The sequence below is a fragment of the Podarcis erhardii genome (genome assembly GCF_964252035.2).
Source record: "Podarcis erhardii genome assembly, chromosome: 6".
NCBI classification, from domain to species: Eukaryota; Metazoa; Chordata; class Lepidosauria; order Squamata; family Lacertidae; genus Podarcis; species Podarcis erhardii.
In genome coordinates this window covers 26,996,511-27,022,555 of record NC_138510.1, presented here as the reverse complement: position 1 = coordinate 27,022,555, position 26,045 = coordinate 26,996,511, and the positions used below count along the sequence as shown (strand labels likewise).

Genomic DNA, 26,045 nt, shown 5'->3' with positions numbered 1-26,045 from the left:
GAGAACAGAAATCATGCTCCGGCAGCCCCATTAGCTAAAGTGGTGCTTCAGGTTAAGAACAGTTTCAGGTTAAGAACGGACCTCCGGAATGAATTAAGTACTTAACTTGAGGTACCACTGTACTTGGAATTACTGCTCTGTCAGAGATAAACTACAGTTCCCAGGATACTTTGAGGGAAGCCATGCACTTCCTATCTATGGTGCAAATATGACTGCAGCCTTGCAGCACCTTAAAGACTAATAGTGTTATAAGGTTTTCATCCGATATGTTATTTTAGAAATCCAGAGGGTTTATTCTTAACAAAATGTTGGATGGAACTGAGTTCATCCCAGCCAGGCCAGAGATGATTACGAGGCTGGCTGAAGCCAGAAAGTTAAACACTTACCCCATTTGCTTTACTGAGTGCCTGGAAATAAATACTGTAGCTTTTCAGTGGTGAAAGTGGAGCATTCCAGTAGCCGTTATAAGTTTTGTTGTCTCCCACCGTGAAGGGCTGTGTGACAGGAAGGTTGACTGGTTTCAACTCGGCTGCAAAGTAATGCGGAGAGTCGAGATTTGAAGCATTTTTGTAGCTCACTGGAACAGAGAAACACTCAATGATGTCAGCAGCTCTTCGTGACTTCTGTGGCCTCTCTTCTTTCACAACAAGCTGATAAACACTGAAAGAGAGAGAAAGAACAGCTCCATTCAACAAGTTGAGGATGAACGGGCCATGTGAGTAATCAAAGCAAAATGCTTCACAAAAAAAGACTCTGTTTGAGTAAACCAAGAATTCCCAATCCAGTAAATAAATTTTTTAAGTACATGAAATTAAAATGTTAATCTAAATAATAATCAAATATCTGCATATAGAAAAATCTCAAATCAGATGGAAGTCCACGCCCCCATACTTGTGTAAGTCTAACAGGGTGGAGGCAACAGCACATTCCTAGTTTTCCTAAAGCACCAGAAGCATGGCTGGAGTTATAGGGATGAAACATGTCAAAGTAAAAGGCAAAGGAGCAAAATAAATAAAAATAAAAATGTTTAAACCAGCTTCCATACCCCAAGTCCAAGGGGGTGAATCACAACAGAAGTGTGGCTTGTCGGGTTTGATGTGCTAAGATGTCACAGCCAGGATGTGATGTGATGCGATGTGATGTCATAGTCTAGAAACATGGTGCACTCACCTGAAAGCCTAGGACATGTTCTGCCAAAGCACATCCCAATAATGAATGCTGAATGTAATTGGACAGTATTTCTAATCTCAAAAGAAGCACTAGTAAACTGATCAAATTACAACCAAACTACTGCTCACGAAGTGCAAACCCCACAGTGATAATCATTTATTTATGTGAAGGATTTCTACCCTGCTCTGTAACCAAAAATGCTCACAGAATGGCTTACAAAAGATCAGTAGTAAAACATGATATGAGCGATAGCTCCAGCAGTAAGCCAGAGGCAAGTTGCCAGTGCAGACAAGCCAGTAGCTATAAAAAAAAATAACTCAAATTAACTTTTATTAACTATAGCATGTTGCCAGCAAATAGTGTAATTATTCAATAACACAACTATAAAAAGGTAAGCAGTCATGTCAAGTTTCAAAAGACCACCCATCAGTTTTAGAGCAATTTCACATCAAAGCACATACAGTATGCGTGTCTGTTACAGTACTTTGCTTCGTCAGATGTGAGTGTTATTAATACATCAGAGAATGCAAAAAGATAATGTGATTTTACATTTGGGCCAATACATATTTTACAGCAGAAAGACACAGCACACACCACCACCACAACAGCAACAACAACTTGCACAATATTCTGTTATATTTCTGGAAGTAGCTTTTACACTGTGTAAAAGTTCAACTATACTGTAGAAATTAAGTTAGAGAAATGACAGGAAATCAGAATAAACTGCCATGTGAATGTAGCCACAGAGTGTCTTGTTCCCTCTGTCATTCCTACAGCTCTCAGACTTGGCAGCGGAGGCAGACATACTTGAGTCTTAACACTAGTCGCCCATTTGACAAAGAGAAAGGTATCACTGCAAGTCGCTTCTCTTCTCATCAGAGTATTCATATATGCTGCCCTCAGCTGTCTATATGAGGCTGGCTCTTTGTCTCATTAGACAGGAAAGATCGATGGAAGGCCTGGGAACAGCCAGTAGCCCATCATTCTAGCTGCTTTCAGAAGCTTGTTGTGGCAGGAAGACGGGCCCAAAACATTTCGAGTAATGTCTCGCCAGTGTTATTGTAGGAAACAATGGATGGCAGCTAAAGCAAGAAAAAGAATCCGAACATTTAGCTCACTTGTTGGAACAATCATTGTCTCCTTTTTATGATTCTGTGACATACTCTTCTAAAAAAAAATGGTTTTTTTAAGGCAAGCTAAAATAATAATAAAAGCAGTGATGAGAAAATGCAAGAGACCTTCTGAATAGCCCATTCTGTTCTTACAGTGGCTAGCTAAATGCCTAAATGCCCATCAACAAAGTCATGAGCAAGATCATCCTCTCCTACTTGTGATTCCCAGCAACTCAAAGGCATGCTGACTCTGTTAATGGCGGTAACAGGGCTATCATAACTAGTAACCATGATAGCTGAATCCTCCACAAGAGCCCATTGCCTCCCTAGGCTTCTTTATGTCATTCTATACTCTGGTTTAATGTGTTGCTCAGACACAACCTGTTTTTAACAGGTCCTAATTATCAAGGGGTGCGGGTGGTGCTGTGGTCTAAACCACTGAGCCTAGGGCTTTCCGATCCGAAGGTTTGGCGGTTCGAATCCCCACAATGGGGTGAGCTCCCATTGCTCAGTCCCAGCTCCTGCCCCCCTAGCAGTTCGAAAGCAAGTGCAAGCAGATAAATAAGTACCGCTCCGGCAGGAAGGTAAACGGCCTTTCCGTGCGCTGCTCTGGTTCGGACAAAGACCCGCTCCCTTGGCCAGGAAAGCGAGATGAGTGCCCCAACCCCAGAGTCATCTGCAACTGGACTTAATGGTCAGGGGTCCCTTTACCTTTAATTACCAAGGAGTCAAGTACAATTACTCCAAAAACATTCCCTGCTAATGTGCATATCCTTGCCACTCTGAAACAGGCCAATGCATGCAGTACAAACAACAATTCCAATTAAATAATGTTTTACAAAATGAGTTTTGGCTTCCCACTTGTAAGGAATACTCCAACATTATAATCCTTCAAACTGGACAAATTACTTTGGTTCTGAAAGTTAAGCAGCCTGCAGGGCAAACTTATGAAACTGAAGTCCCTTTCAAAGAAACCTCGACAGAGTTTACAAACTCTTAGTCTTCAGAGGGTGGCTTAGACTTTTAAGATATAACTGTTCAATTAGTCATGTAGCATTCTTAAAAACGATGAAATAAATTGCATGATGGAGCCACTGAGAACACATTAAAAACTAAAAGAGCCCAATTTGGAGTTAAAACAGAAGTGTCTGGGAGAAAAAGTGCTCAAAATTTGTTTTTAAAGCATATATTCCTCAGGGGAGATCTGCAACTCCCTCCTTTATACAAACACTCTTCTAATCCCAACAACCTTGATTCCTCTCAAGAATAAAATTAATCCATAAAGAATCAGACAAAAAGCTTTCAAACTAAAGGAGATTTTTATACAGGTAATCATAAAGAACTTTGTGGTTTTCAAAACCTGGATTATGTCAGAAATCTAGTTATAAATGCAACAACCATTTTGCTGAGATGCTCAGAAATGCTATTCAAATGCCTATTTCTAAAATTGTGGCAAAGTATTCAGAGTAATTTGCATTCATGCAATTTTCTAATTCTTTTGCTATCTTTGATCAATCTACTCAAGGATTTCAAGCAGACAAAGTGGGATGTGTAATCCCTTTCGGAGAAATGTGTACAGTCAAGTCAACCCCAAGTAAATTTATCATAATAAATTAATAGTGCAGCTCAACGGGGCAATGAAAATTAGGATCAGGTAAAATTAGGAAATAAAAACTCAAAACAAAATAAAGTGTAGTCGGTGTTGTGCAAGCAGAAGGCAACTCAGAGAGCAGACATTTCCCTTCTCTTCCCACAACCCCCTGAAAGCTTTTGCACAATGTTGGGGTGACCTGGGGAACATTGTAGGTTGTGTCATACAGGGCTGAAGCAGAATGGGGAAATCACCTGAAATCAATTGAAGCAGGGGCGGTGAATTTAATACTCACCTTTCTCTCTACACATTCATTTTACCTGAACCTGTGTACGGCACACACGAGGTGAGTGAAATTATATAGCTTTTCATAAAATACATGTTTATAGTGTAGCATAAAATTCCCTGCTCCACTTTTCTACATCAAAATCACCTGGAGAGAACTGAGAAGCAGCAGCGGACATCTCAAGTTTGCATGTTCTAACATCACAGTCTTCTCCATAAACCTGACCTGCCTTGTAACACAGATTAGGCATAATAGCTGCTGCCTCCATGGCCCCTATCATTCCAGTTCGATGTTACTCCTTGCTGGCAGATTAAAGATAATGACTGTCTACAGCTACGACCTGCTGTGAGAGGAGCTATGTTAGTGGATTTAGAGGTGCCTTTCCCCTTGTGAACCACCTGTTATTCATTTGATTTGCAAAATAGAGCAACCAAAAGGTGCTCATGTCATTGAGCATTAAGCAGATTTTTGTTGGCTGTGATCTTCTAGTCGGTTTTTTTTTTTTTTTGGTACCCAATGCTTTATTTCAGAGTGACAAGGAAAGATCCAAGGACAAGAGCTGATATGTATGCAACACACTAAAACCTCTGAGGCTGCTTTATGTTATGATTCATATGGATCAATATGCATGAAAATGTTACACTGGAGTTTATCATCCATACAGCATGTTAAATTGTGTTCACATAGCCTGCATTACCAGGAATGTGGGACAAAGCTCACATTATCTCCCAAAACATTTTGTAGATGACATATTTTGACAAAACACTGGCCGCGTCCAGATTGTCAGTATTTTGCAGGACCAGAAATTGAGGTTTGCACCATTAAAATGCTCTATTGCCTGGGTGTGACCAATCCACTTAAACATACATACACATACATAGACATTTGCAGTTAGGAAAGTGACAGGGAAATGCGCAAAAAAGTTTGGAATGAAAGAATAATTAATGGGAAGGTGCGCAACTATTACCCAAGCAAATCAGGATGAATTGTAATTGTCGAGTGCATATTGTTGTGTAACCTGCCCACAAACAAATCAGAACAAATACTCAGCAGAGACCGGAGATGCTCTAGCCAAGTTGTCTGAAAGAAACCACTGTGGCTTATAGCAACTGCGGAAATTCCAGAACTTATCCTGCATGTGCAAAGCTCATAGGTAGAGGTGTCAAATATATGGTATTTTGAAGAAAAAGCAAACACCATATCAGCCTAAACAACCTGATTTCAATGAATGTTATTCTGTCACAATAGTAACAGTAATATTGCTGCCCTGGACTTCTTTGGATGAGGGTGAGGGATATAAATTAACAACAGCAGCAGCAGCAACAACAACAACAACAACAGTAGCAGCAACAGCAACAACAGCTATATTATTAGAAACAAAGAGGAGAATAACACAATCATGAACAGCCTTGGGGAAACTCAAGCTTTATAATGAAAAAGATTTCCTTAGATTTGAAAGCTAAGGTGTCCAATATGTGCATATTACCTGTGGTATGTTACAAAGTGGATATGTAGTTACAGATGTAGTGGAAAAAGCTGCAAAGCTAAACTAGACATATGCAGGGCATGTGGCAAAAGGTAATTCACGCCAATGGAATAAAGCATTGTTAGTATGGAGACTCTACAATTTCAAAAGACCAAGGGGATGACCACCTATACAATGGGCGTAGGATCAACATTAAGAGCTGTAAGGAAGATCAGAAGATTTAGAGTGGAGCATATGACCCTACTAAATTTCTGCCCCTCCCATTTGTATAGCATATGTATTTTGTATAAGACACCCCCCCCAACTGATTGCACATTAGTACAGGCCAGCTCCCAATACTGGAGCAAGGGCCCTGCTTACAAATGAAATTGGAATGATCTTCAGAGGGGTAGCCAACTTAGTCTGTTGCAACAAAACCAAGAGAGCCTTTTATGAAACAAAGACTAACTGAAACTCCCCCCAAGCTCTGTTCTATATATTTTTAATTTGCCTACCTAAATCATGCGCTTCCAAAAGTAGAAAGACAAATATAAAAACTCTGCCATTTATATATGTGAATACATTCTTAACCTCTCCTATAAACATTCAATGATTTTTCTGAAATATTTTATCTTCAATTTTTCTACCAAAGGGGCCACATGGTTTGGGGTGCAGAATAGACAGGCAAATATAAAAATCCTCAAATTTAGATTTGGTATTGTATATGTGGAGCCCATCCCATGCTTTCTTGGAAGTCTTGCTTTTGCTTTTAGGGGAACTATTGAAGAATTCTTGGTTGAAATGCCATAATTGCCGCTGTGGTTTCCTTTGTATCTTTGCTGTGCATTTATGATAATCCCCTCATTCCATCTGCAGCCCACGCATTAATGCAGCAGCCCCCTTTTCTAGTTCCAAGAAATTATGCATTCATTATGGTGGAAAATTAACACTGCAAAGCAAACTATAATTAGGAATTCTTCAATTCAGTTTATGCTTTTTCAATTAGGCCCTCTATAATTTTAATCATGGGAACATTAACATGTTTCCGTAATTTATATACCTGTGGTATAATTAAGTCCTGAAATGCCTCAGTCTACAGCAGCAGAAGTGGAGCTGAGTCATCTCCCCTTTCTTTGTATTGAGGTGCAAATGTATCTAGGTACACTGTGAACCAGGTGGCTTGGATATAAGCATTGAAAAGATGCACAGAGTTAACTCTCTGTCTAATCAGAGACTTGGCTCTCAACCTGATCTAAAGAATCTGCTGTGGTATCCCACAGCAATTTTTTTCGTAAATGATCAGGAGTCAGGGGTGAGCAGTGCAGAAGACAAATTTACTGTGAGATGGGACCACACTTTTCAGGATGGTGAAAATCCAAGCAGATAGTGAAAACCTCGAAAGCAATTTCTTCAGATTCAGTAAACAGGCTACAAAATAGCCAATGGCCCAGTTGCACATAACAAAAAATCATAGCTCATAAGCAAACTATGGTTTAATTCACAAAAGCATTTTGCTTCTCTCGTGCTGCTGAATGTGCTGGATGGGAGACGAAACAAGTCAGAGTCATAGCTGTGTTCCTGGTTTGTTTCTCTCCAAACCATGAGTAGAATCCAAGGCTTAGAGGAAACAAACCATATGCCTACATGACACAATTAGGAGTGGGTGAGAATCAAAGTGCTTGTACACAGCAAATCACTGCTGCATGGCCCAATGACATGGCAGCTCTGGATCATGGAATCCACCCCCTCCCCCTGGATCAACCCCCTCCCCCTAGACCAGGCACCCCCAAACTTGGCCGTCCAAATGTTTTCGGACTACAACTCCCATCATCCCTAGCTAACAGGACCAGTGGTCAGGGATGATGGGAATTGTAGTCCCAAAACATCTGGAGGGCCAAGTTTGGGGATGCCTGTCCTAAACAAACTCTTATAAGATACTGTGGGAAGATGTGAGATCTGACAAGAACTCCAGGCTAGGTGTGGTACAGCGTATAAAGGCTGCAGCCATCCTGTAGTGGCGGCAGCTGGCAATGGGGTCCAGTTGTGACCAACTCTGGGATTGCGGCCCTCATCTTGCTTTATTGGCCGAGGGAGCCGGTGTACAGCTTCCGGGTCATGTGGCTAGCATGACTAAGCCGCTTCTGGTGAACCAGAGCAGTGCACGGAAATGACGTTTACCTTCCCGCTGGAGCGGTACCTATTTATCTACTTGCACTTTGATATGGTATCGAACTGCTAGGTTGGCAGGAGCTGGGACTGAGCAATGGGTGTTCACACCGTCAGTGGCGTAGCGTGGGGGGTGCAGGGGGTGCCAGCCGCACCGGGCGCAACATTTTGGGGGGCGCACTCGCAGCTCTCTGCCCCTACCTGGCTCACTCCCGCTTGCAGCGGCAGCAGCAGCAGCCTGGCGAATAGGGCGCGCGCGCGCAGGGCGCACGGAGTGGCAAAGGCGAAGGAGACGAGGCAGAGGCTGCGGGCTGGCGGAGGAAACAGGAGAGATTCAGATTGCAAGCCGGGACGCTTCGTCGGCTTGGGGAAAGCCCTGCGGGGGCCAAGGGCACGCGCCTCGCTTTGCTGGGCGCAGAGGTGGGGAGGGAAGAATCTCCACCCCTCTCTCTCTCCAAAGGGGATTTACGCCGGCTGAGCTGGGTTTCGCCTCCTCTGCCACCGCCTGGGGACAGCTCCTCGGAGGAGAAGGACGTTGGGGAGCGCAGAGAGGAATCGGGGGGGGCGCAGCTCCAGCCATTGCCCATCGCCAGCAGTGTCCGTGCCTCCTTCGGGGGGCTCCTCAGGGGGCTCCTTGAGGAATCCGGGCAGCAGGATCTTGGAGACACTTTGCCTGCGAGGCAGCTGCCCACAACTCCCGGGGCCAGCCCGGGCAGCCAAGTGAGACCCCTGCTTCTTCAGAAATTTCTCCAAAGGCTTCATCCTGCCGACGGCAGTGGGGGCACCCCGGGGCTCAGCTGGGCCCCAGGACGAGGGGTGATCCAATGTGCCCTTTTCAGCTTAGGCCAAAATTGGGGATCAGGGGCGGCGCACTCTGCGTGCCTGCGGCGGGGGTGGAGAGACGTGCGATCAAGAAGGTGGCAGGGAGCTGCCTCTTTGGAGAAGGGAAACGTGTCCTGCGTTGGGGAGGGGGGATGGAGCGGGGGCGCTGCTCTGGCCAACCTTACCGAGCGTGGAAAGGCTTTAGGGGGCGGGGTGCGCGGGGTCCTGCTTGACTCTCCCTGCAGGGGGAGTGACCAGAGGCGCCTCCGATGGCTTCGCATCCTGACGCCCTCCTGAAGTGGTAGGCGGCGAGAGGTAGGCGGTGGATTGCCGTTTACTCTTTGGCCACGCCAGAAACGGGGCGAGCGGGCGCAACATCTGGGGGTTAGGGTTAGGGGGCGCAAATCCACGGGTTAGGGGGCGCAAATTACTTGCCTTGCCCCGGGTGCTGACAACCCACGCTACGCCACTGCACACCGTCACAGGGATTCAAACCACTGACCTTCTGATCAGCAAGTCCTAGGCTCTGTGGTTTAACCCACAGCGCCACCCGTGTCCTGCAGGTCATCCTAGGGCACCTTAATTTTTCCCGGAGGGTCATCTGGTCAGGCCAGGCCTTCTGTGTCCAGCTGCCCCTTGCCACTATGGGAATTCAATCTCAGTATAACCACATAGCTGTGCTCTGGATTCTACTTTTGAGTGATATCAGTATGCGACAGATCGACGGCAACAGATGTATGCAGAACAAGAGAAAATTCACGTTGTCCTTTTCCACCTGTACCTTTATGTTACCTATTCTCTACCCATTCTCTGTAAACATATTTCCCCTGTATTTGTTTAATGGTTGTATAGAGCAAATGTACACCCCCCCCCCCCAGAGAAGACAAACAGAGAATGAAGAAGTCATTCAAAATTAATGGAAAGCTGTAAGATGAACCTGCTCTGGCACTAAGCTCTTCCTTGCATGCCTCATCAGTGGTGAATATCAATTTCATTTTGCATAGAAATCTCAACAATGCAATGATTCTTAGCTTACTTCTTGAGCTGATCTACAGCAGCAGCTAGAAGATCAACATCTGACACTAACATTACCTTGGAGATAATGAACTTGCCTCCAAAATATTACTTAACAGGAGTTTCATACTCCTTGGATTGTTCATTATGCATTCAGAACATTTAGGCACAAGATACTTGATGCTACTACCATATATAATAGATAGTGGCACGGTGGAATGGGAGTTTGTGAGCTGGGTTTATATGGCAATTATAAGCTAGAGTTTTCTGCCAGTGAAATTCTTGTTAAAGTGCATTTGCGTCCAAACCAGGGAAGGCACCAAGTCAGTTTTCAAAAATGTACCTGGTGTTCTGAAGCAAATGGATATGTTTTTCATTGGAAGTCAGGCTGTTGAAAATCTAGGTCTGATACAAAAATGACTTTTTATTGTGCTATTAGCCCCTGTCATAGACTTTCAAGTAGGGGCTCTCTGTAAGTCTGCCTGACACTTACCTACTAGAGCAGGCACAGGCAAACTCTGGCCCTCCAGATGTTTGGGAATTAATTTTATAATGAATGATTTTAGAGTATTGCTTGTGTTGTACTTTTGTACTGTTTTATTGTTGTTAGCCGCCCTGAGCCCGGCTTCGGCTGGGGAGGGCGGGATTTAAATAATAATAATAATAATAATAATAATAATAATAATAATAATAATAATATTACAGTTCCCATCATCCCTGACCACTGACCCTGTTAGCTAGAGATGATGGCATTCTGCTGGTTCATACTGTTTTTTCACCTCTATGTCAAATTATCTTGAAGACACACCTGTTTAAATAAGCATCTCCCTGATTCCCTGTCTCGAATTCCCTGTTTTAATTTTTCTAACTAATATTGTAACTGGTTTTTATTGTTGTGCTGTTTTGACAGCATGTTTTATTGTACATTTTAATTGTGGTAGTTTATTTCAATGTTTTGAAAATTTGCTTTATTGTGTATTTAATTGTGTGTGTTTGTAATTGTTTTTACACTTGTTTACTACTTTGAAGCCACCTTGGAAATTACCAAATGAATATACATACTGTGTTTGGTTAATTTTAGGTACTTTATAATTGCAAAATTATAGATTACACCACCATCACCACAGAACCAAAACTATTTACAGCATTCCCTTCCTTAGAGGTGTATTTTCAGGTCTATGCAAACTTTTGTAGGGGTTGAGGAAAGAAAAGTCTTCCATGACCCTGGTTAACTTTTCAAAAGAACCTGTATCCTATATGTGAGGAAAATATTATTAATGTAATAGAAATATCAGACTCTGGAAATAATGTATATAATATTTGTGACATTTCAATTACCTCTGTATAAGTAGAATAATAAGTCAAATAATAATTATTGTGTGTGTGTCCGTGTGTGTGTGTGTATTCTCAGAAAGGTTTTCATAATGGCCTCATTTTTCCACAGAGACATTTATTGAATATAGGAAAAGTGTGGTAAATTAGACTTTTTAAAAAAGTGAAGAGTGTAAAGATTGTTCAATAAAAAAGAAAGAAAATAGCAACACTTATGACAGCAGGTGGTAAAATGAAATATGAAAAAAACATTGTTAATTTTTTTTATTTTGGAATTTTCTCTTTTTCAATATCTTTCTAAAATCACTCAAAGTCAGCTAAAGTTACATTTGCTATACAGTACTGTATCTAGAATACAAGAGAATATTACTTTTAATAAAGCTACAAGTTTCCCCTCCTATATACTAAACAACAAAAAAGAAGTATATTTTTATATTCCAGCATTCTCCAACCTGGTGCCCTGCAGACATTTTTATGTATTTCTCCCTCCACCCCTAACTACTGGCCATGATGGCTGTAACTGACAGAAACTGGAATTTGACAACATATGTTGGAAACAACATATACAAATATTGGCTATGGTATGGGGATCTACTGTTCACAGAAAGTTCAAAATATCCACTGGAAATACTGAAGTCCTTAGGCATACATACCTAAGTAAAGGTAAAGGTAAAGGTACCCCTGCCCGTACGGGCCAGTCTTGACAGACTCTAGGGTTGTGCGCCCATCTCACTCAAGAGGCCGGGGGCCAGCGCTGTCCGGAGACACTTCCGGGTCACGTGGCCAGCGTGACAAAGCTGCATCTGGCGAGCCAGCGCAGCACACGGAAACGCCGTTTACCTTCCCGCTAGTAAGCGGTCCCTATTTATCTACTTGCACCTGGGGGTGCTTTCGAACTGCTAGGTTGGCAGGCGCTGGGACCGAGCAACGGGAGCGCACCCCGCTGCGGGGATTCGAACCGCCGACCTGATGATCAGCAAGTCCTAGGCACTGAGGCTTTAACCCACAGCGCCACCCGCGTCCCACACATACCTAAGTAGCTATCCATAATTACAAACTGTTGGTGCTAAGTATGGTTAGTAAAAGCACCAGTGCAGATTAGTGTACTCTCTGAACCTTCTTGTTGATTATGTGGTTCAGAATGAAGATTTGCCTAGCTCAGAACATTTTAGACAGGACACATTCTTCAAACTCTCAGTTTGTAAAATAGGGTTCCACATATATTTATAGTAAGTGGTTCCTCCCACATACACTTTTGGTGGTAGTGGGGAGTCAGTTTTTTGTCCACAAACTGGGCACAAATTTTTACTCAGAGCTAAACAAATGCCTCCAAAACAGAATTTTCCATCTTCTGAAACACAATGTCCAGGAAGTCCAGAAGAAACAGAACTGCCCTTAGTTTGCCTATCCTTTCCTGAAGGACATTTGCTACATTATTCTTTCAAGCTTTTCATGGACGATTTATTGTGTTTCTACCTTTGCTTTCTGCTTTACTCTGCGTCTTTGCTTTTTATTATTAGTGGTTTTTTGTTGTTTCTATTTTTTTTAATTTTAAAAAATCATTGCAATTCCTGTTAGCCACACTGAAAACTAAAATGTGGAATTAAAATAAGCCATGTTTTAATATAAAAAAGCATGTATTGTTGAATGTTTGTAAAAGAAGGGAGAAGAGAGAGCTGAGAAGAAAAGAGCATGTTACCTGACAGGTGCCCCACGAGACTGTGCAGGTTTCAGCAAGACTGTGATGGTTGTCTCTGTTTCATTCAGAGGAGTGTCTGCATCATATTCAGGCATTGATGGTGCTGTGGAGTAGAGGGGAGATCCATGGGTTAAATATGATCTCTTTCATGCCATGAGATTTGAAGCTAGTCACGGTACATTGACATTTGAGAATCGACACTGCAATTTTAATTCTTGGATGGCAATGACCTGGGCACTTGATTGCTATTTTAAAGCAATTAGGAAGAGCTGGACATTAAGCTATTCTTAGCCACTCTTGACTTCAACCTTAGTACTGTAGGACACCTTAGTATAGCTTTGGATATGTTTAAAGTTCCAAGGGAAAATGACTGGGATCCCAAGTTTGCCCCCACCAGCAGTGAAGGAAGGAGGGTGCGGTAGGGGTGGTCCGCCCTGGGTGTCACCACTAAGGGGGGTGACAAAATGCTGGGTGGCACTCACCATGGGGCCTGCAGTGCGTCCAAGCCACATGCCTCTCCTGGCTCTGTGCTGTGTCAAATGGCCTGCCCGCTGCCTCCCCCTCAGCTGTAGGGCGGCTGAGTGGGAGAGGCAGGCAGACTCCTCGGAGGCTCCACGGAGCATCCTGTCCCGGCTTGCCCCGCCCCACGGGCAGCTGGCACACACACCACCCCAGGCACCCAATTGGCTCGCTCCGCCGCTGGCTCCCACTGTGAGAAGTCTCCCCCAAACAGATTGCTACTCACAGAACACTCATATCTACATCTGCCAAGTCTCCCTTCCCACTAAGTCCCTTGTTGTGCACCCTACAAATCTGTTCTAGATGGCTGAGGGACTCTCTAAAACAGCACTGAGTTCAGCAGGGTTAGACAGAAATTGCCTTCTCCCCTTTCCCCAGCGGGATCCTCTCTTGGATGTTGATCCCATCTGTGATTGAAAGGGGTTTGGAACCAAGCAATTCTTTGCTTGAATTCTGCTCAGCTTCCTATATAATGCTTTTAAGGGATGCAGAAGAAAATTATTTATTATTCTGCTCTCCCTGCAATTTCAGATCTTGACTTGCAACTGATCTCTTGCCAGAGCCTTTTATCCAACAAATGGCTCCAGTATGTTGCCATTCTGTAAATTCCTGTACTACATTCCCAAACAGCTTGATAAACTGGGGAGAATCGAAACACCATGTTGGGATTCTTTGGAGGGAAACTCTGAGAGATGCCAGTGAGTGGTCTGCCCACCAACAGATTATGGCTGCCAATCTGTGGAGAACTTTGGGGCTGATCTACTCACCCATCTCTTAAACCCATCTCTCCCCCTCTATCCACATATATATTTGTACAATAAATGTAAAACTGTAGTAGTAGAGTGATACAATTAAGGGAATTTGTAGTTCTTCAATTAAAACTTGCTGGACTTTTAAACACACCTCAGAGTTACATCCCTTACTGTATGGGATCCATGTAATGGGAACCCACAAGGCTCCATTCCCCATAAATTTAGCAAACCACCTATGATATTAAACACAGCTTGGAGTGATATTAACAGAACTTTACACAGACCACAACCAGGATTAAGCCCTCTTAGTAGCCAGGAAGAAATATTCATGCTCTTATTTACACCCCAAAAGAAAAGTACCCATGAGCCCCAATCACAAAATGTTTTAAGCAGAAAGTGGCTGGGGATGGGCAAAAGGTTTTGCGCAATGAGTTCTATATGGCAATCACTTATAATTCATAATATCCAATGTTTAGGGAGGTAGTATTACTATGCCACCTCGCTGGGTGAAAATGCAAACATTTTTCATCTACTAGTATAATTTAGTCATAAATCTCAAAGACATTTACCACTAGGAGCTTCCGCAGGTGAAAACTGAGATTGCACAAAGCTCAGTGATAGAGTGTATGATTTGCATCTTTTCAAGAGCAATCCCTGGCTTATGGTAAATGGATCCAGGAAGCAGTGCTTGACTGGGGGGAGAAAAAACCACATTTCACAAATGCTGAAGAGCTTCCTTTGAGACTAGTTCTTTGTTAGCCTTGACAGTGCTAGATGGTTTGTTGTACCACTAGTTTCACTGCTAGAGCAGATACGAAGAAACTGAGTGTTGTATCCAACTTGCGCTCAGAGTAGACCAGCTGAAATTAATGGACCTAAGTGAGTAATGTCAATTATTTCAGTGGGTCTACTCTGAGTATAACCAACATTGGCTTAAAAGCCTGTATTTCCCCAAGATTATCCCCAGTTGAATACAACACCCGAGCTTTGAGTTTCTAGAGGACTACCCCACTGTCTGTACCCCTGTGAAAACTGAAATCTCTCTTTTCTTCGCAGTATAGTACCTGAAATTTTAGTTGCAATCCTTGTGGTGATTGGGGGTCCAAAGCCCTTCACTGTGCTGGCTTTGATGGTAAATGAGTAAGTAGTCCCTGGATACAGCCCTACAAAGAGATGATGAGTTTCATTCCTTAGTTTGAAGACCTTCCCTCTTTGGTTAGACAGGTCAGCGGTGGGATCTAGGGACCCAACAGCCTTGTATGTAATCTGAAATGAAGGAAAGAGAAAATCAGAGGTCTTGTGTAATTTTGTAATGTTTTACTAATTCCCTTTCCTATTCCCATAAAGATCTAACTTTCAATTAGAATGCCTGGAAAAATCTATACAGCAGATGTGATACGAATGCAACTGTCCTAAGTTAGATAACTTGGCACCCGGCAGCTCTTCTCATCAGATCATAATTACACCGTTTGTACATGCTATTGTAAATGTCACAGGGTATTTTTTAAATTGTTGTTTTTTGGTAGTGATTTGCAACATATTAGCAGGTTAATGGGAAATGTCAGAAAATGATGCTATTTATCAATAAATCTCAAGATTGACCCAAAGCTTTTTGCTAAATTTACTCGTCTCATAGATATCCAAGACCAGTTTGGTCTGGTAACACGTGATCTCACTATCAATCTTAATTAGATTACAAATGTTCCACTTCATAGTGCTTTGATATATGGATTGAAAGTTGTTTATCTAAAAAGCTCACATCTGACTGGGACTGTGTAAAGCAAGATCCTTGTACCTTTGCAATCACCCCTCAAAGCGTCTTATTTGATTCCCCCCCCCCCATTCCAGTAGCAACCACAGCTCATACAATAGCTGGTTTGTACGTATCTGGGGAATTAGGCAGCCTCTGAGCAACTGACACAGGTATGGCATAGGAAAGCTTTTAGGACCAAGGAAGATGAGCAATCCCTAAGCTTCTCTAACCAAGCTTGAGGAAGCTCCCCAATTCAAATGAGCTGGCAACAACGGGGTGGGTATCTTCCTACCTTTGTAGCTACTTTTCATAGCTGATGTTTCACATAGGACATTGGCCACACAATGCTGGGTCTTGATGACGGTAATGTAGCATAAACACAAACAACTGGAAAACACTAGCCTGCGAGCACTCCAATTAGAGAATAGCCTTTACAAAGGTGTCATGGGACTCAAAGAAGCTCGCACTCGGGACGAAAGGGAGAAACGTGCTAAGAGGAAGGCATGCTTGGAAAACCTTCACTGTGATCAACTCCCGCCCGGAAACCTAGGTCTCCACTGTGGAAGGACGTGTGGATCCAGAACTGGCCTCCACAGACACTTACAGACACTGTTAAAACCATGTTTATGGAAGATAATATTACTCTGCTATGAGTGATCGCCGAAGAAGAAGAAGAAGGTATGAAAGAACCCTAACTTCATTATGTTTCATTAGGGCTAAATGGCCTCTGGCTTACAGTGCTTGTCAAATACAAAACAGTGAAATGTTTAATAAACCTTTGCTATGCATTTCAGTGCTTTTCTATATTTGAGAAAGCATCGGCTGCAAGCCAGAGACCACTTATTCAATTCTCCTTGATTCTTCCTCCTCCTCTTCTGATCACTGTCCTTGGCTTTCAGAATTGCTATACACCTCAGAAAGCAGGCACTTTAGTACAAACCCAAGCAAATATTCATGAATAAATATGTTGCTGCAGCTACTAACACCCCTTTGGAGAGCTACAAGCTTAAAGCACACCTTTTGAAATTCTGTCCAAGTTCCATTATACTTATCAATGGCCACTGTGCAGATGTACACACATATTCAGAGGTAAACCTCATGACTTATTTACCAGCTAATTTCTTTTCTGTGTTCCAAATTCAATATAAAGGTGGCTCAATTTCGGTGGAACTGTCAATAAAATATACCACGCTCTACTGCTCCCTTAACCTTTCTTGATATTACAGGATCCTCGCTTATATGTAATATAACACTGTGAATAAATCAATGTATGTTAATATACACACATCTTCAAATTTTTATGAAGGGCTTCACAAAAATCAAATTCACAGGTTATAAGAAAGTCTTGGGGTGGGGGAAAGAAACCATTATTTTATATTAGGAGGAACATATTGCATGCCAAACAAACAGCTAAACAAAATCCTTTGAATATGAAAGTATGAAATGTTAAATAATGCACCTGGGTGGCATGAGAATGGGGAAAGGTTGCAAAATGTGGCTGATTCTATTATCTAAAACAAATGGATTTAATCAGGAAATGTGCTACTGATTGATCAATGCCAAACATATTGTTATGTAGAGATTTCTGTAGGCAACAAATACACTAAGTGGCCCATGGGAAGCTTAGGGGCAGGGCTCCCGCTTTCCATGCAGAAGGTCCCAGGCTCAGTTACTGGCATCTCTGCGTATGTTCCTTGCCTGAATCCTGGAGAGTAGCTGTTGTTCAGTGTAGACAGTGCTGAGCTAGATGGGCCGATGTTCTGACTTAGTGTAAAGTGGCTTCTTATATTTATTCCAGCTAAAGGTGAGCAGCTTTGCATCCTGTTGATATCAACGAAGGTGTTATGCAAAGGCTTAACCATCTCCCATTGAATTCAATGGCATCTAAAAGTGCCTGGCTTTGCATTCCATGCTTTGCCTATTGGACATGGCTCAGAAAAAGTGCCATGGAATTTTACAAGCTGATGTATAAAATAAACACTCATTCCTTGTCCTGCAAGCAACAGTGCTAATAAAAATACATATGGGATTTTACTTCCCATGACAAAATTAATCCCCTGCCGCAAGATTTTTGCAAGAGAAATGAAGGTATTAAAAAACAGATGCTTAGGTTCTTGAGTCCTCTCTAACATCCAATTCCAGTGGTTGCCAAATGAGGGGTGGCAGAGAATTTGATCACTGAGGAGTCCAATATGAACTGACTTGATCCTCATCTCCTGAAGTGAAGTATGCTCACCAATTCTGAGTCTAATCTGTGTATACTTGGCAGGGGGGTGGGGGCAGATTGCTTTTTGAGACAGTCCTAAACTGGATCACTTTTTTCCAGCTATTTCTTAAATAGCTGCTTGGGAACTTCTCACTGGTGTCAGTGCATTACCTAGGCAAGAGTGCAATACTCCCTCTATTTCAGTAGTTGCCATGTATCATACATGGTCCAATATACCCTACCCCATAGTTGGTAAATATTGTGTGATTTGATCCCAGTAAATCATACTGTGGGTCCCCAATAATTTGTATTTTGATTATTTTTTTTTTCCAAACAAGAATTTCTATGAGTTTTCCCCCTCCTCCCAAATGATTGAAGGTGTTTGTTTTTCTAACCGTCAGACTTGCATTTGTAAAGGTCACACTTACATGATATATGCCCTGCCCTCAGGACACAACATGTTGGGAGACACAATGAATTGCACAGTGCCCATTTTTAAAAGTTTAGGTCAATTTTAGCAATGAATGAACATGCTCCAAACATCCACCAATGCAGTAGCTACCTTGTTGCTTGCAGTGATAGAAAACCTACCCTTTTATCAGCCTGACTGCAAGTATGATCAAAGAGGAGAACTAATAGAGCAATACAAAACCCATCCAGGGAGCAACTGAATGAAGCAGCAAATTCACCATCATACCTGAAGGTAGGGACTGGCCAGGTCAGAAGGTAGGGATTGATTTCTGCTTTTCTTGTCAGCTCCAAGCAGGCACAGCTAAGTAGCCTTAGGAGCAAGTTTCTCATGGTTTCCATGGGGTTTTGGATCCTGCAAATCTAAAGCCACTTGCACCCAGTGGCGGAGCTTCATGCTCTGGCACCGGGGGGGGGGGGGAGAGCAGGAGAGGGTGGGGCTGGTGCGCCACCCACAGGGATGTGGCATGCATACTGGGGGTGTGGCGTGTCACCAGCGGGGGCGGGGCGCCCGGTGCAGGCGGGCAGCCGGGATGGCACCCTGCCAGGATTGCACTGCCAGGGCGGTGTGCCCCCCCACTCCTCTTCCTCTGCCAGTGTTTGCACCCCACCACAAAACATCCCATTTAGAGGGATTTCCACAGACTACCACCAGCAAGAGAACCACTGTTCAGTTTTGAGAAATGGCCTTAGCTGTACAGAAGTCAGGCTGGGCTCCAATGGTACCTTGGACAGCTCCAGGCCAGGCTAAATTAGAGCTCCAGTTTTTGCCAAGGGCAGGGGTGGGGGAGAGACAAAGAAAGTGGGGAGGAGAGGGGAAAAGATAGTTAATAATCTTAGATGCAGAGTAATTATGTTTTCCCCAGAGCATGTATGTACAGATTTGCTTAAACAATATGCTTTGTTCTAAGTGGTTATTTGTTTACATTGAAATTGGGTATTTCTGGTGTAGGTTACACCTAATCACCACTATAATGCATGCAAATTATTATGGTAACTCCAATATAAGCCTCATCACATTGCCCTCCCCTATATAGGTTGCAATCAATTCTGTGTACTTCCCATCACAGGACACAGCCTGGCTAACCCTTCTGTCCTAATTCCAATGCTATATTGAGTCTAGAAGCTGCAAATGTTTATTCATGCCACAAAATCCAAATGGTCTTGTGACACTGACAAGTGAGGAGCAGGGAAAGGGGAGACTTAAGAAATCACTGCATTTGTGACCTTGCCAGCATCTGAACTCTGGCCCTCTGGAGAATGCATCTCTTCTTGGCTTAAAAAAAACAAAACAAAGAAACCAATTCTTTACTTCTTCTGGGAGCCAAAACCCTGGAAACAGAGCTATTTATATGTTGAGGCTTGTCACAGCCTTGTACACATAGCTGGAGCAGACCAGTTGAGAGAATAAACTAGGGATTATCGGGTGGCTGCTACAGAAGTGAGCTCAATTGCTAAAGCATTTAAGGTTAAGAAACAAAAACAAACAAACAAGAAACAACAGCACACTCATTCATTCCATTGGCAGTTTGTACGGTTTACATCTCACCTAGCATTAAGTATTGGGTCCTTCCAGACTGGACTTAGCATTGTTGTTCAGATATCAGAAACAGGTCATTGGCAATTTCCCCCCAACTTATTGCATTTTCCACATAAAGGTCGAGTCTGAATTTGGTTTTTTTATGATCTGGCAAGTCAACAATGGTGCATGGATGCTGTGATAAGCTTGGATGTACAAGGAATGCTGATTCCACAACTAACGCCCACCTAGAAACCACCATTGACTCAGTTTCTTCGAGACAAATGTGAATATTGAATGATAAATGCTTTTCAAGCACACCTGTAGATCCATGCATAATCCTTCATTATGTGGATAGCACTGATGAACCCCACAAGATTAAAATAAAGGCAGCGGACTGTATTTCCTGACTGTTTCCCCCCTTTTGCTAATTAAATGACTGATGGATTTTTAAAGCATTTCTCTTTTTTGAAGCCTTGATTATTGCTGTTTTTGTGAATCAGTTAACAATTATTTGCCCATTATAGCTGTGTTAAGTAGTCCAGTGTTGGGGTAATTAGGGTCACTAGATCAAAATTTATAAAATGAAAGATAATGGCTGAGCTCCCATCTCTAGTCTGTTGCGTTCCAAGACACTATGAAACAAGGGTTATCCATATTGTTCATTGATATTCTGCAATTACTCTACAATAAATTGATACTCTGAAATAAAGGGTTGCTATTTATTTATGTGATTTTTTAAACCCATCAAGGAAATTTAAAACAAAAAAATGCATCAATATACATTTCAACATCTAGAGTAGCTTTCAATATAAAATACACATTTCAAAATAGAGGAATCATTTAACACACACTTCACAATTCCTGTTTAATTAACTAGTATTATAAACTTTTTGGCAAACCTGATGGGCAGTGGAGGGAGAGAGGGCTGAGTTCATGGTTGAGGTCCCAGAAGATACAAATGCCAGTCTCCCTCTCACGGTCATACAACCTCCCCTCGTAGGACATTTTCTTTCCCCTGCTCTCAGTCAACATGTGGTGGCAGCAGAACACACTTCTTACAGCTGCCATGCATTCATCTTAAATGAAAATTAACCCAGTTTAAGGGCATAAGAGGCCTACAGTTTTTCCAACTGGATAAATGGGGTTTTATGAACCACCAGTGTCTACTTAGTATGGTTTTAAATGTATTTGCTGGTTTTGTGTTTTTATCTGTTTTTTCAAAATTATCTTTAGTGTATATTGCCTTGGTTATTTAGAAGGTAGTAAATAAATAAATTATAACAGTGATAAACATAATAACAACAGCCATCAGAATGATCGGAGAGCAGCACATATAAGTTGACTAGTGGTGGACTTACACTCTGGGGGCCCTGAAGCTTGAATTGTTATGGGGCCCCCTTCACAACCAGCAACAAAGTCTGGGTAACCACTGTTATCTTCTTCAGTGGGGTTGTTCCACCACAGATCACCGCATGGTTACAATGTCTGTGCTACTGACTCTCAAACTTTGGGATTGTTGAAATATATATTTAAAAAAATGAATCAATTTGACTCAAATCAATGTGACTCGGATTGGGTCTACTAAACCCAAAATTCTTAAGCATTGTGGACTAAAGTCAAGTCTGGGGCCGGTCTGGGATAACAGGCCCTGAAGCTGAAGCTTCATTCATAGAATATCTGCCCCTGAAGTTGACTACTTTTCAAAGTTCTTAATTGGATGTAACTCACACTGCCATTTGGGAATTGCAGGGCTTACGGTAAAGAAAGATGAGACAATGCTCTTCATTTTTTTTATAAACTGCTGGACTTGTGAATTGCTTTAAACTTCCCATTTATATGCTGCACACCCTTGCTAGGGAGGCATACCTACCTTTTCAAACTTTAGAAATTCTCTGCAAAATTTGATTACTTGGAGCAAAGGTGTAGTATTGCAAATTGCCTTTCCAATTTGGCAAAAAGCTTGAGTAAATCTCAGCAATCAAACACAGTTTAATTGAGTGTAAGGGGTTAAAGCAATCTGAGCATGTGCCAACTGTGGCTGCCAGTGTGCATAGCAGATGAATGCACACTGTATGGGCACAAAATCAGCACACACACTCAAAATAATCTCAAGTTAAATTTTGAGAAAGAGATGGAATGAAAGGGGTCTCCTTTGAATATATATCAGTACTACAAGCTTAGAATTTTTGTTGTTGCGGGCTCATTATTGTCTAATTTGGTGGTATCACTAGTCCCTATTTGAGGCAGGTCAACTAAGTTGTCTCTGCCTGCCGCTCTTCAAAAAGTAGACTGGTGACAGTTCAGCTGGGCTCACCTTTGGCAAAAAGAAGTAAATCTCTCCTGACATTAATGACCTTGATCGAGGCATAAATCCTATGACTGCATTGTACCAAAAGAAGAAGAAGAAGAAGAAGAAGAAGAAGAAGAAGAAGAAGAAGAAGAAGAAGAAGAAGAAGAAGAAGAAGAAGAGCTGCCTGCTTTCCCAAGCATGAGATCGTCTATCACAAATGAAAGCATTCTTCCTATGGGGAAGAATGTCAGAGATAAAAGGTTGCTATGACACACACCTTAGCTACATTCAGGTTGGATTCCTGCAATGTGCTTTACAGGGAACTTCCTTTACAGATTCTTCCGAAGCTTCAAGTTGGCCCAGAATGCAGTTGCAAATATGTTGGTCGGTGCTCACCCATGGAATTACATTCTACTGCTTGTGTGACAGCTGCATTGTCACAGCCCTTCAGATATTGGACGAAGGTTATCATGTCACCTCTAAGTCTTGTCTTCTCCAGGCTTAACATACTCAACATTCTTAACCATTCCTCATAAGGCCATTATCATCTTGGCCACCCTTCTCTTCTTCACACACTCCAGCTTGTCAATATCCTTAAACTGTGGTGCTCACAACTGGACACAGTACTCCATGTGGGATCTGTCCAAGGCAGACTAGAGAAGCACTATTACTTCTCTTACTTCTCTTGACCTGGATACTATTCTTCTGTTGATACAGCCTAGAACTGAATTACCCCCCCTCTTTTTTTTGCTGCTTCTCTATGTCCTGCCCCAGGATTGAAGCATGGTTGCATCATCATCATCATATTTGTACCCCACTCACATGACTGGGTTGCCCCAGTCACTCTGGGTGGCTTCCAACATATATAAAAATATAATAAAACACTACACATTAAAAAAAAAAAAGATTCCCTGCCTTCAGATGTCTTCTAAAGGTTATTGTCAGGGAACTGCCATTGGAGCTCCAAGTGGTGGAGGGGCTCCAGGATGCTAGGAGACCCTCGGATGCTGAGGAGGGAACCAGCAGGGGGAGAGGGAGAGTTTCAGCGGAAACAGAGTCGGAGGAACGGCTCCGAGACACTTCCAGTGAGAACAGCGGGGAGAGCTCAGGACCTCCCCTTGGGACGCCCACTTTGCGCAGGGAGCTGTCACGTAGAGAATCAAGGCGTAGAGTTTCTGTCAAAGAACTCTTATGTTGGAAGAAATTCCGGAAACGCCCACTGACGGATTCTGCCAGCGATTAAGGCAGCCAAGCACCGATGGCTGCGCGGAGAGGGACAGTTTTGAAACTGATTACAAGACTCTGAGAGTGTAAGCGCTCACACACAAGTAGCCCCATATCTCATCACAGTTATGTAATTATATAGTTACTCATCTCCTTGACATCTGGTGGGAGGGTGTTCCACAGGATTAGGGGCACAGGCTTAGTGAGAATGCTGGAAAGTGGGGTTGACACAACCTTACATTGCTCTGGTGCCCTCATTGGCTCCCTAGCTCAAAATGCTGAGCTCACTGACACTTTCATCCTGAGGAAATGTGTTTCGCTACAGTCTTAGCTGCCTGTGGAGTGCTTCACTTACTTGCATGTTGCTGCTCCCTGCTACAACCGCTTCTTTTCTGTCATTGTTTGGGGACCTTCAGAGTTGCAGGGCCTGGACTTTAGACGTGTATCCTAGCCTTCACGGCACCACTGGGTATGAACCGAATCAGGGGCTTAGTTACGGCAAAAATTTGGCCTTCTGTTCAAAGTACTAAGGACTTGTAAACCAAAGTCATTATCATAGAATCATAGAATCATAGAGTTGGAAGAGACCACAAGGGCCATCGAGTCCAACCCCCTGCCAAGCAGGAAACACCATCAGAGCACTCCTGACATATGGTTGTCAAGCCTCTGCTTAAAGACCTCCAAAGAAGGAGACTCCACCACACTCCTTGGCAGCAAATTCCACTGTCGAACAGCTCTTACTGTCAGGAAGTTCTTCCTAATGTTTAGGTGGAATCTTCTTATCATGGGGCTCAGTACCCGCCTCGAGCCCTGATGCATTTGATAAAACCAGCAATACAATTCTGTAAACAGCTTCCAATGTAAATACATCAGCTGCAATCTTGATTTCCTTGTTCCACGTAGCAAACAAATAAGCCCTCATAATCCTGCTTCTTAACAAAAGCTCCCTGTATCAAGATTACTTTCCATTTTCAAAATATAAAAGAAAAAGAATTAAGGTAGCCTGTTTTGCCCAGAGTCTGTTTTTCCAGGAATTTGACATGTTCCTGCCAAGTTGCTTGCAGAGTGCTGCTAACTCATTTCTATCTCAAAGTGAAACCGTAACTAGATTTAGAGTTCATGGTGCTTTGGGAAGGAAGTGTTTTCTTTGATTTCAGCCTTTGTCTTTGACAAGGGAGTTTGGTCTTAGGAGAATACACCACTTCCCACCCCCCTAGTCTTCAGTGCTTCCACATTCCTGTCAGTTTTTGCTACTTCCTCATGTGATGTGACATGAAATGCAAACTATTTGAGCTAACTGGCATATAAAACTTATCTTTGTAGCCATCACACAATGCCCTATGTGGAGCAACATTAGCAGGCAGAGCTGGATCAAACTTAACAGCTAAATCTTGGATTATTTATTTGCTGCTCAGGGATTTTTCTATCAAGCCCGGTTTTGGGTTTTTCATAAAGCTAAGCAGGAAGTTAAAATTCATTAGAAGAAGATAATCTGAAACAGCTGAACATACCAGTGATCTTGCATACAGATCATAGTGCCCACCAGGGAGCACGCCAGAGTTCTACACCGGCTGTCAATTAGTTTCTGGACCCAATTCAAAGTGCTGTTTTTGACATCTAAAGCTGTAAACAGCTCAGGACTGCAAAACCACAAGGACCACCTCTCCCCATATGAACCTACCTGGACTGTGAGATCATCCTCTGAGGCCCTTCTTTGTGTGCCTCCTCCATGAGAGGTCCAGAGAGTGATGACATGAGAACGGGGTCTTTTCTGCGGTGGCTCCCCGTCTGTGGAATGCTCTCCCCAGGGAGGTTCACCTGGTGTCTTCATTATACACCTTTAGGTGCCAGGCAAAAACTTTCCTCTTCAACCGGGCAGAGATAGATGTGTCTGTTTATCTTTTTATAGCAAGCTGCTGGTCGTCATCCTGTACCTAGAATTTCATTGAGTTTACTGTTCTCCCTGCCCCTCCTCCAATGATTTAGTACAGCAGTGGGGATTGTCAGTCTTAAGTGCTGAGCCCTGAACTGTTTTGCCTCTGGGCAAGCCCACTTTCATCCCTAGCCTCCACCCACCACAGGAACGTATCTCACACTATTTCTTTCAAATGTTGTTGTTAGTATCCATCTATCTCAATAGGCAATGGAAGAGTGTGCCATCGGGGATAAAGCCAAACCATTGGAGAGTTACAATGCCTGCTGTGGCTGCAAAGACTGATACAAGAGAGACACGTTTTGTTGCCGCTGGGGAAGATGAAGGCATCCGGTTTCACTTTTACAGATGCACCATGGTGTTTCTTCTCCCTGTGCTCCTCCCTCCTCTCCTCTGGTTCCTGCTGTGGATACATGACCTGAATGATAGTCTCCAGACACAGCAGTCACCTGCAAGGGATTCCCATACAGTGGGGTTAATGTTGCCAGTCTTCACATCCCATTTAGGGAGATACGTAGCCGCTCCAGCAACATATCTCTATTTCCTCGCATCTAGAAATGCAAGAAGGGCTTTCAATCTTGCTAGAAGCTCAGCCTTGCCCTCACCGGTTCTGGAAGGCTCCTATAGAAGAGTTCCGTACGCACAGAGACTTTGTGCCTGCCCATTAGGGGAAATAGGAAGCCCCGAACATATATTTTTTTAGATCTCCTTTTTATGTTGA

The 26,045-nt window shown here is 42.9% G+C and overlaps 1 protein-coding gene across 17 annotated transcripts in view; it reads right to left on the bottom strand.

The window, feature by feature from the left end:
• Positions 1 to 26,045, bottom strand: part of PTPRT (protein tyrosine phosphatase receptor type T) — a 621,336-nt gene that overhangs the window by 119,976 nt on the left and 475,315 nt on the right. For all 17 annotated transcript variants that reach the window (XM_081867470.1, XM_081867484.1, XM_081867480.1 and 14 more), the window contains exons 10-12: positions 14,993 to 15,194; positions 12,658 to 12,760; positions 387 to 660 (exon numbers count right to left, since the gene is read on the bottom strand). In XM_081867470.1, the coding sequence (XP_081723596.1) occupies positions 387 to 660; positions 12,658 to 12,760; positions 14,993 to 15,194 (579 nt within the window). The remainder of the gene's footprint in view (positions 1 to 386; positions 661 to 12,657; positions 12,761 to 14,992; positions 15,195 to 26,045) is intronic.